The following is an 11,724-nucleotide window of genomic DNA, read 5'->3' as shown; positions in this document are numbered from 1 at the left end:
AACCACACTTTCGAAATGTCCTTCATGCATAGAGAGTAGTATGACAGTCTGTAAATAGCTCTTGTTTGTTTTGGAAAGCTAAAGTTTCAATTAAATACATGTCGGTGTGCATGTGTGTGCTCGTATAAGTGATGCGCTCGTGTATGTGAGCATCTGTCTGTAACTGTGTGTGCTCGTATAAGTGATGCGCTCGTGTATGTGAGCATCTGTCTGTAACTAGATCTCAAAAAAACATACACGAATGTGCGATGAGAAGTGAAGAGCTACAAATGGAGATGAATATGTATGTATAGTCTAATAACTTGTCCATGCATAATGTATCAACTTGAGCGTAAAGGTATGTAACAACTTATTCAAAGATGTTGTAGCATTTTGTGATAATATACAATAACAACTCGTGGAGCCTGTGCAGAGAAAGTATGTTAACTTGTATTGTATCTGTAACGCCAACGGAGCCAATCTAACAACTTATATGCTTAAAGGTTAGCGCCTCTTACAATGCAATATATAACAACTTGTGTTGTGTATACCTAACAGAAATTTATGTAGAGATGATGCCCCAATTTATGGTTTACATCCAGTATGTAGTAGTTTATCTTGTACTTATTAAAATAATTAAAATAATATATAAAACATATATATAATATAGATCAAATTTTCTGTACCCACCTACGCACAAGGCAAACTAATAAGTGTCAACAGTTGATGGACATGCAGTATGCTTTTCAGTCCGTTCGCATCATTGATTTGTTGTGAGAGAAAAACACTACTGAATGACTGACATATTTCCAAACAAATAGGCTTAACGGACATGATAATCACATTAAGCATTATAAAAGCAATCACTTATATAAGCAAGGACGCACCCTATAAGAATGTAAGGAAGCATTTCCACCAAAATATTCATTTGAGCTAAGCTATAAAAGTCCAAACATGTATAGAAATCTTAACCCTACACTGTAGTTGTTTTACGGACGAGTTTATTTGGGTGGGTTTAATCAGTCTCTTACATGCCAGTAAATCAGTTAGACTGAGTGCACCATCTCATGGGATCCAATTTTGATCCCATGCATTAGTCTGCTCTCCAATTCCAATCCGTTTGATTAACCCCTAGTTGGGTATGTCCTTCCCATGATAGGAGATAGCTCGCCAAATATTTCAAGGGCGCACTCCCAACTGAGCGTTTAACCCATCAGAAAAATACGCAGACCTCCACACCCTCGCACTTATTAGGCCTTGTTTAGTTTACCCAAAAATTCCTCATCGTATCGAATCTTACGGCGTATGCATAAAATATTAAATATAGATAAAAAAAATAATTAATTATATAGTTTACCTATAATTTGCGAGACGAATCTTTTAAACCTAGTTATTCTAAATATAAACAAAAGTGCTACAGTACACCAAAATTTTGCCCACCCAGAACTAAACAAGGCCTTAGCGACTTAGGTTCCTTTAGAATGCGCCAAGCATGTGGAGCTAACATAGCAAAATTGAAAGTTCAATATCTCTAAACCCGGAACCTCCCAAATATTTTGGCTGAGTGTCATCTCCTTCCAAGAGACTCAACAAGGTTTGCGCTTGTCTTCCTTGTTACCCCCACCAAAAATTACGTAGCAAACCATTGATGTGACGAGAAAGACCTCACGGCAAGCGAAAACATGTCATGGAGTATTGTCGTCATCGCTTGGGCTACCGATTTATCTGAAAAATCATGACTGAAAGTATTGTTCATTAATTTATTTTAAAAGAAAAAAAAACAATTGAGATAGATAACATGACCATAATTAAAACCTCCTTAGACTATCTCCAACAGAAGAACCTAAATATGAGACTCATTGAGTGATTTTGGGTCATATACAGTAAAAAGGTCATGTACCTAAAATTTGCAGCAAGCGAAAACATGTCATGGAGTATTGTCGTCATCGCTTGGGCTACTGATTTATCTGAAAAATCATGACTGAAAGTATTGTTCATTGATTTATTTTAAAAGAAAAAACACAATTGAGATAGATAATCTCAAACGAACATGACCATAATTAAAACCTCCTTAGACTATCTCCAACAGAAGAACCTAAATATGAGACTCATTGAGTGATTTTGGGTCATGTACCTAAAATTTGCATTTTCCAACAGGCAACACAAAGAAGACCATGCAAGCAGCTGGGGTCAAATCCATCAGAGCTACGCAGCCACAAGTGAGGACGCATATATGCGTAATGCCCAGTCCTACACCCAAAATGAGTCCTCCTAATGCCTACTCTGTTGGAACATGATTTTCTCCCCAAAAACAACACGAGTCACCTATTTTTAGGTATGGGTACCATACCAGCAACCGAAAGGGTTTCCTCCATCCAGCCCTGCACATGCTTCTATACTCGATCCTTCAAATATTTGAAAGCCCCATTACGTGAACGTCCAACATCTGACGGCATACATTCTCATAAAAAAAATCTGACGGCATACTCAAATATTTTTCTTTGAGAGATTCATATATGAAGTTCAACATACTATGCCTTTTTTATGTCAAAAAAAACATGCCTTTTAGTTTTTTTTTAAAAAAAAAGGAGCCCGTGAATTTGTTTGAAAATGGGCTACCTGGGCCGCAATTTCATTCTGAACAGGATTTGTACCTGCCTGGACGAGCACGAGGTCGCCAGTCTCCAGTCTCCACGCTGCCCTTCTCTTCCCCACTCGCCAGTCGCCACCGCGCACCTTGGATCGATCGTTCGTTCGTTCATTCCAGGAGTAAAATACTAAAATGGCGATGGCGGCGGCGAGGAGAGCGCTCCTGGCCCACCTCCGCGTGCCGGCGGTCCACCCTGCGGCGGCGGGAGGGACTATCCCCGCGGCACGGAGGCTCCTGTCGTCGACGACGGAGGAGACGAAGGGGTCGTTCCTCGACAAGGGCGAGGTCGCCGACCGCGTCCTCTCCGTCGTCAAGAACTTCCAGAAGGTCGAACCCTCAAAGGTGAGCGGGATCTATCTCTTTCTCGGCGGATGCTTGTGCGGCTGCCCCTACGGTTTTGTTAGGTTCGCGGATCCGGATCTGTGCTGGATGGTTTAGGGTTTTGAGCGTGCGCGTCCTGATATTTTTTTTAATCAAAATGCGTGTCCTAATATTGGTTTCGTGTTATGGAGTGATTTAGGCTCTCTACTAAGAGCTGCGCATGAATGTAAAGCGTTAGTTCAGGAATCCAATGATCTACTTTATGAGTTTGTGGCGGAAGCCTTATGGAGAAGAATGGTAATGGAATCCTTGTTTACAAGGGGTATAAGATAACACGAGTTCCGTACTCTTATGATTTGATGTTATAGTTGTCAATGTTTGATTCGGAAACAGTGAAGTTTCTTTGCTACTGGTTAATTTGGTACTCAGTGACATTGTAGAGTGCCCAAAGTTTGCATCAATACATGGGCTACTTAATTTTCATGATATTGGCCCTGTTCGGAACATTTTACCAAAGAAGCTACTTATAGAAAAGCAAGCTTTTGGCGGCAAGCTGCCTACAAAAGCTGCTTATCGAAGAAGTCCAAGTAGATGTTTGGCAGCCTGGCTTCTCTACAGCTTTTCTTATATACAATCTTGAAGGGGGTCTCAACCGGCGGAGAGAGCATGGTGGAGGCCGGCGAAGTATGCAAAGGTAGATCAGCAGAGGTTTGTGATTAGCTCGGCAAAGGGCGATGAGGAAGGCGGAGGTTAGTGTGGCAGGGGAGGGCTAGAGATCTCCCGCTGACCAGCCTGAGGTGGAAGGGAAGCTGCATTCCGTCGCTTGGAGGAACTGGAGGGATGCTGCTCTTTGGCCAAAGGTGAAAGGAGACAGGAGCGACACGGCAAGCAAGTGGGGGCGGAGGAGATGCAGGCGCATGGGTAGGTCAGAGGAGGGGGGTTCTGAGGAAGCCGCTCGCTCCCAGCTTCTTGTTTCTCGGCTCCGCCTGTTCGTCTTGAGAAGCACTTGATGAAAAAGCTACCAAAAACATAGCATTAGCAGTTCTTTTTTACATTATAAGAACCTGGTGGAGAATTGGAACCAAACAGGGCCATTGTAACCTTAAGCCTCTCCGTTGTGCTAGCTGGCAAGCTAGCAATTCGATTTCACCATCTTGTTGAGATGTCATGTCTTGTCTGCTACCTTGTGAGTTGTGTCTGGCTTTTTTTTTCCTAGTACAGTTTGGAATAATGGCTACCTTCTTTAGCTTCGTTGTCCTATTTTATTTTGAACAATTCGGAGCTTGTGAACTGTGAACATATTATCACTGTGGCCAAATCTCTCACAATTGTGAAACAGTTAAGTGCGATTGAAAGTTTGAAACAGTGAAATCTGCACTTAGATTTCTGCTAAAGCTTTTGGCTTCCCTATAGGAACTTAAGTTTCTTATTAATAATGCTTGGATAATTTTAATAGCATAATCACCAGGTTTGTAGTGTAGCAATTGTTTCCTGCGATACAACATAAGTCTGGTAGGGCATGGACAAAGTCTCCAGTTTTTTTCTCTTCGCCTGCAAATATCTATAAAATATATATTATCTTAAATAGAAAGAGTTATGTTGTGGAAGTGTTTTACATGATAACTATAGTAATATCTTTTCTTTCATTGTTCTAGCATCACATCCAACTTTGTTGTAGTGTATGTTCCTGCATGTTGTAGTGAACCATTTGATGGGAACATCCTGATAGATGTACAAGTGCTAGTATGACCTGATGTAACTAACCATTTACAATCAAATTAAGGGTGAAAACTTATCAAAATATGTTTTGTTTGTATGTTTTTCTTTAATGTTAGACATTGTCTTAGAATATCTGTTAGAAAAGCAAATAAACAAACAGTAGTATCTGATAGGAGTACATTTAGACAAAGCCCCTAGAATTTATTCCTAGTTCGCACAAATGGAGCTTTTACTTGTTGGTTACCAAAGCTAAAAACAAAGCTTAACTTGGACAAACCCATATGGACTTATATTTGTGATTGGAGGAAGCAACTGTTTTTTTTTTGTCAATGGTAAATCTATTCATGTTGTGTTTCATGAAATAAGTACTGTTTCTCTGTGCTTTGTTGTTTAAGATCAGTATAACAGTTCTTTAGTTTATACTTAATGTCTGTCATAAGATATTTGCCAATCATTCAATCTGTTGTTTTAGGACATTGGACTCCTGGTTGTATTTCAAATTTTAATTATGCTGTATGCTAGATCTGATCCATTTCTGCATTGCTTCAGTAATCAAGTTCTCTAATCTGGGGCTTAACAAAATGGGCACTAGTGTTTGCATTACTGGGCATCAATGTGTGCCATGACTTCTCTAATTTGTATTGCAAACTAGGTCCAAATATTAGATATTGAGCTTCCAGTGGTATAGAGAATGTTCAGGGATTATAGATTCATAGCATTGAGCCGTCATCAGTAACCTGTTCTTGTTTCTCCATCAAATCGCAGGTGACACCTACTGCCCATTTCCAGAAGGACCTTGGACTCGATAGCTTGGACACTGTCGAGGTTGTGATGGCGTTTGAGGAAGAATTTTCCTTTGAGATCCCTGACAATGAAGCAGAGAAGATTGACTCCATCAAGACAGCTGTTGACTTCATCGCCTCACATCCTCAAGCAAAATAAGAGGATTTCCTTTTTCTTATTTCAACGTGCGTTTGCATCCAGAACCTGTATGCCACATGGGACCAGTTTTCTGTAGCTTGCCTCAGTAGATAGGAAGTCATTTCTTTATCTTTCTGAATCTGTTGGAATAAAACGTGTACCAAACGATTTTTTGTGTTCTTGTGCCCCCATGTGATGCGTGTGAACTGTGGAACACACGGTGCATGGAAACCCTCATTAGTAAACTAATACAGAGGTCCATTTGGGATTTCTTCGAAAGGGTGAAGTACATTTTCAATCTCCAGGTTGCACATATTTTGAATGCTAAACTACAAAACTGGGTAAAGGATGGTATCTTCGAACTGTTGAAACTGTACTGTCCACCCTAAACTATGAAATCGGGTAATAGTAGTTAGGTATAGACCTTCAACTGTTGAAACCAGATGACATCCTTTAACCGTTGAAAGTAGACAAGTCATTTGTAGGTTTGGCTTCTACAGTGGTCTTCTATATTTTCTAAAAACAACAAAAATCTGGTTTCATCTCTAAAAGTTTATCATTAATCTATTTTAAATTAACGGATTTTAAAACTAGTACCATTTTTTTTCTAAAAATCTTATCTACCTATTTATTTAGGATCGGCTTATTCCACAAAATAAGATCCTAGTAACTCTATATTTTTCTAATTTAAAAAACATTAATTATATCACAGAACTCTCAGTGAGTGTTTGGTTGGGATGTTAGAATATAACAGGTACTGCAACATTTTTATTTTTTGGTAATTAGTGTCTAATTATATATTAATTAGATTTAAAAGATTTATCTCATAAATTATTCTCTAACTGTATTTTTAGTTTCAACAAGTAGTGTATATTTAATACTTTACACATGTATCTAAACATTCGATATGATAAACGATAAAATTTATCAAGGTCAACCAAACATGGCCAGACTGAGGCTACCGAAACTACTATCCATAATTCCAGATTCTAGTGCAATACACAAGAGTAACATTTTGGCGTCCCCGAGCCACGCACAAGGTCCGACGCAGCGTACGTAGATATGCCGATGACGACCACACGTACGGCAGCGGAGCGGAAGATGTTGGATTCCTAGTAGTAGCAGCAGTGCAGTAGTACAATACAAAGGTCACGGGTGTGCGTGTGTGCTCACGGGAGCGGGACGGGAGAAAGATGCCTCGCGACTCCCAACTCGATTCGTCATCTGTTGCCGCGTGCAGGGAGGGCACACACGTCGCTGCGGCCGGCCAGCCAGCCGGCCGATGGAGTGAGTGGCCAGCGCGTGGTGGTCGAGGGTGACGGTCCCTGGCTCGTGGCTCCCTCCCCTGTTCGCTGCCGCGCGCAAGCGTGTTGCGGGCCTGAGGCCTGACTCCTGGCTGCCTCTCTTCGCTTTGGCATCCATGCGATACGATGCGACAGCCCTTCGATCCTTCAGCTTTGCAAGCGTGCGCCAAAAAGACGGCATGGCGTTTGGGTTATGTTAATTAATCCCGTCCCGTCGCATGGACATGGACGCATGCATGCTCGTCCGGTTGCTCACATGGCCGGACACGGACCCATTGCCGTGATGTGCCAAAAGCTCGATCGGGCCCATTGTGGCTAGCCTAACCACCGTTCGTCGTCCCGTTCGTTTCACTATTATTGTTGAACTACATGGCCGGCAGGCGCCGCCAGAAAGCTACCAAAACCGCCGCAAGCATATTGTCCCGATCTAACCGCTGCTTGGCCCTCCACTCCCCTCCCCTGGCCTGCAGGTCGCAAAGAGCTACTACTAGGTATACCACACATATATAGCTAGCTTTGAAGGCCGGCCGATTCACCACCTGCGCTCGCTCACTCTTGACTCTCCTTCACTTGTTCCATCATTCCGTCTTGCTGGAGGTTTCAGTTCAGGCTTCAGGGTGCGGGGAGAGCTAGCATCAGCCATGAAGAGGAAGAGCCCATGGTCGCTGCTGCAGCTGCTTTGCTGCGCCGCAATGGTGGTCGCGCTCCTCCTCTCCCAACAAGGAAGCCAGGTCGCTATATCTGTCCCTCTCTCGGTCATATATATCGGCACGCAGCAGATCATATATATCGAGCACATTTCTTGGTCTTCTGATCAATAGTAGCAAATCTATCACAGTTAGTTCTTAGTTGCTCTTGCTCATGCGGTGAGTTTTTTTCATCCAGGCCGCTTATTTCGTGCCGTCGCCGGGTCCAGCTCCGGCGCCGACCAATTCCTCCGCTGCTCCTCCTCCTCCTCCGCCAGCCAAGCCCAACGCATTCCCACTCCCAATGGTGAGCACCATACCAACACTGCAACACGTGCAGAGGCGAAAGCCGGATGACAGTACCTTGACACTTGATTGATGATGGAATATGGCTATGATTTTCAATTATTTGCAGTACGGTGTCACCCCCGGCAGCCTCCAGCCCCAAGGTCCGTGTAAAAAGAATAACACCTCTCTGAATTCTGAATCGCTCGTCGCCGATGATTACTATAGAGTACTAGCTCAAGATGTTGCTGTGCTGCGTCTGCGTGCGTGCGTTGTTTGCGACAGAGTGCGGCGGCCGGTGCGCGGCGCGGTGCTCGGCGACGGCGTACCGGAAGCCGTGCCTCTTCTTCTGCCGGAAGTGCTGCGCGACGTGCCTGTGCGTGCCGGCGGGCACCTACGGCAACAAGAACACCTGCCCCTGCTACAACAACTGGAAGACCAAGAGGGGAGGCCCCAAGTGCCCCTAGTAGGCCTCCTCATACGTGGATCGACCTGACATTGCATCCGTTTTTTTTTTACATTTTATTTATTACTCCCGCCTATTTATACAGGGATAAAAAAAAAAGACAAGCGAATCACGTTACCATGCACTGTTGCTTCTCGATCGTCTGATTCGTCGGGACTGCTCTCGTCTCACGCTGTGCACCATACTGTATATCCTTGTATGTGCAGTTGTGCACACATACACGTTTGCTCACCGGTAGCAGAATGCCCGGCAGTTTGGCCATGGCAAACCGGCTTGGAACGCGGAGATCATTCTGAATTCCATATAAATTTTACATGGTATCTTTGAAGACCAGTCTGGCTGGCCTTCTCGGTCGCGTTTCAAAGACGTTGCAAACGGAGGAAATCAAATGACAACCTTGTAGATTTTTTATAAACACATCTGTATTTCATGTGCCTGGTCTTTTAGGTTGCTTATTAGGCAATATTTAATTTTGTTATTGTTTGATTGTAGAAAAAACTTATGAAAATTCTTTTGTGAGTTGTCCTTATAATTTTCTTGTCTAAAATTTGTTGGCTAAAATTTAGGCACACCTAAAATATAACAAATCTATTTGGTTAATCTTTTTTTGAGTTTTCATTACCATAGATGCCAATGGAACCAGAAATGATAGTTACAAGATTGGATCATGAACCGAAAGATATAAAGCAAGAAAGAAGAGAAAAGACCACGAACAACAACAAACACATTACAGGAGAAACAACCTCAACAACATAAACAAGGGGGCAACACAGCTACAAAGTCGAGGCATAAGCTCCCATGGCAAGGGTAGGTCGTCGATAGCCGAGCAATGCACCGCCAAAGCAACAAAACTTCAATGACCTTCATTCCACACGTGTTTTAGAATATCTGGAATCCAATCTACGAGGAAGTGGTAATTACAAGGTTGGGTCATGAACCCAGAGATACAAAGCAAGGAACTAAAAATGCTTGTATGGTTGCGTAGGGTCAAGACCTTGGTATTAATGATGTTGGTCATGCAACTCTAAAAGGAAAAAACAAAGATCGGTATTGTTAGTGATCTTCATTGTGCAGTGCTTCCTTCATAATAGTTTGTTGTAGGGAATAAGAAGGAATAAGGAGACAATAGCTGAGGTTGTGTCCCTCTATGAGAAGAGGATCTCTACTGCAAGGGTAAATAATAAGAAGATGGTGCTCCTGGGGAACTACTTTGGTTGATGTTTATAACTCACATGTTTGGAATTTTAATACTCGAGAAGTAAGGTGAGGTGCTCAGAATGCATTGTATTTTGCCAAGTTAACTCTTACATAGACTGACTTGGCATATTTTTGCTCTTTTGGATGGCAAAGCGATTCCACAAGGTCGTATATAGTTTAGGTGATACTAGGCTAGTGTGAGGTGGTGAACTGTGCCCCTCTAACATGTAGAACTCCAAGTCTAATGTGTAGGTGACATCAATTGAGTGATGGTTGATGGTAGCCACTCTAACTAGGGATGGAAGACTTAGAGTGCTAGGTGAAACATTTGTTTCAAATGGCCTGTGCATGTGCTTGGTGAACTTTTATGAATTACAAAGTTGCTTGTGGTGGATGCTTCTATGATCATGATTTGTTTATGTGCCAATATGCAACTGTTAGTTTAGTTTTATGTTTCATTTAACCTTTTGGGATCATCAAAGAATCCACATTGACAAAAATATGTGTGGCACATATTTTGGTTTGTATAATTATGTTTCTTGAGCCTAATAATGGTCATTTGTCCTTGATTATATATACTTGTGGTATTTCTAATGATATATTTCTATTTTTGATGATTTTGTGAAGCCACCTTTGAGTCCATATGCATGTTGAACATCTATATATGAGATCTATACTTTTTCTAGTGATGTCCTGGTGTCTACATTGTGACGCTTTGTCTGAGATCACCAACAACTGCATCTTCAAATCTTGATGTATAAAGAGCAAACTTATGCAATGCCTCACCCTGTGAATCATACACTATTCGGCCTAGGCAATGTTTGTCTATCTTATGTGATAATGTGTTTTTTCTTGAGATTGTTCTGGTTTGTTTTGTCCAATGACATTTGTAGACTTGGCCTTGTAAATAATTCAATAGGGATTACTATCATATTTGGATCGTACAAAACATTATCACTCCCCACAAGTTGTGTACTTAGCATAGGGTTAATTTTGAGGTCCAATTCAAAAGCTTGCATTGGAAACAATAGACATCTGTCAGGGTCATGATACTCGGGTATCTCAAAGCACCGATTAGTTTGCAACTTGGACAGCCCAAGACAACTGAGCCGACATAGGCCCATCAACCATGGCCCGTGTAAGCCATGCAGATCTGGGCCTAACATTAAGTAGGAGATCGACCACAATTTCTTCCCTTCCAATGCATGCCACATGGTGCCAGACAATATTGCATGACCTCTCCTATGCCCTAACCCCTAGGAAGGACGAGGAGAGATCAAACTCTACCAAGTGTGCCTGCTCTAACAAAGGCAGGCACGCCTCATTCACTCTACTAGGACTGATGGCATAGAAGTCCCATCGGTTCGGACAACCGCCATCCCTGCACCATGTTGTGTAGACAAGACAGTACTACCATGCGGTGACGATCAGTACGGTGAGCCACTATCCAAATACGGCCTGGCGAGATGAGAGTACAACTCCACTCACTACGGGATGAGGCTTATGACTATGGCTTGACTTATAAGCCAACGAAGGCCGCGACCCTAGAGGTTCGAGATCGTGGCCACTGGCTACATGACTTGCAAGACTAATAACGACCCGAGGGTGGCCAAATTCTCCTAGATTGATGCCTCCAGAAGGACAAAGATGGTGATGAAGGCCATGGTGAGCCCATGTCACAACAGGAGAGTTGGCGAACCACCACCATGCCAATAGTGCCATTATGACCAGCACTGTAGCATCACGTCACGCCATGCATGAAGTGGGCACGAGACCATGACATCAACCACATCAGGATGGGCACTAGTGTCGGGACAAGATGGCCTTCCTTGCAAGCCAAGTTTACTAGTTTTCTCCCTCCCTCACGCTCACAACCATGCGGTTGGGTGAATGCATCTCTTTGTATGCAGTCTGGCCCTAAACTCTATAGAAGGACAACCAAGGCACCCTTCTAAGGGGACAACAAACAGACAGACTCTCGAGACTTCATTCGAGTGGTCCCTTTCCACTCTCCTACCTCCTTTCAATCTTCTTGCATACACCATTGTAAGAACTTCAGAGCATTCAACCGAGGAACACACGCTCGATTCTCTCAGACTGGACGTAGGGCTCCCACATTCATATAAATTCACTAGTTGGTTGACGAAACACCGACAACATCTTACATGTTTCTTTGGTACTAGCTGAAATTAGGGG

The 11,724-nt window shown here is 42.8% G+C and overlaps 2 protein-coding genes across 4 annotated transcripts; both read left to right on the top strand.

The window, feature by feature from the left end:
* Nucleotides 2,619-5,888, top strand: LOC8077935 (acyl carrier protein 2, mitochondrial). The gene is made up of 2 exons (XM_002440962.2): nucleotides 2,619-2,971; nucleotides 5,435-5,888. The coding sequence occupies exons 1-2, from the start codon at nucleotides 2,762-2,764 to the stop codon at nucleotides 5,609-5,611; spliced, it is 387 nt and encodes a 128-aa protein (XP_002441007.1). The 5' UTR covers nucleotides 2,619-2,761; the 3' UTR covers nucleotides 5,612-5,888.
* On the top strand, nucleotides 7,280-9,820 carry LOC8077934 (protein GAST1). Of its 3 annotated transcripts, XM_021448280.1 has the most exons (5): nucleotides 7,280-7,385; nucleotides 7,499-7,625; nucleotides 7,780-7,887; nucleotides 7,996-8,029; nucleotides 8,151-9,820. In XM_021448280.1, exons 2-5 carry the CDS (start codon nucleotides 7,553-7,555, stop codon nucleotides 8,359-8,361), a joined length of 426 nt encoding a protein of 141 aa, XP_021303955.1. In that variant the 5' UTR covers nucleotides 7,280-7,385; nucleotides 7,499-7,552; the 3' UTR covers nucleotides 8,362-9,820. The 3 variants fall into 3 exon arrangements, with proteins under 3 accessions (XP_021303955.1, XP_002441006.1, XP_021303954.1); XM_002440961.2 differs by having other exon boundaries at nucleotides 7,280-7,625; XM_021448279.1 differs by having other exon boundaries at nucleotides 7,280-7,625; nucleotides 7,996-9,820.

Source organism: Sorghum bicolor, chromosome 9 (assembly GCF_000003195.3).
Source record: "Sorghum bicolor cultivar BTx623 chromosome 9, Sorghum_bicolor_NCBIv3, whole genome shotgun sequence".
In the NCBI taxonomy this organism is placed as follows: domain Eukaryota; kingdom Viridiplantae; phylum Streptophyta; class Magnoliopsida; order Poales; family Poaceae; genus Sorghum; species Sorghum bicolor.
The sequence above is the reverse complement of the archived record's forward strand: the minus strand, read 5'-3'. Positions and strand labels throughout refer to the sequence as shown.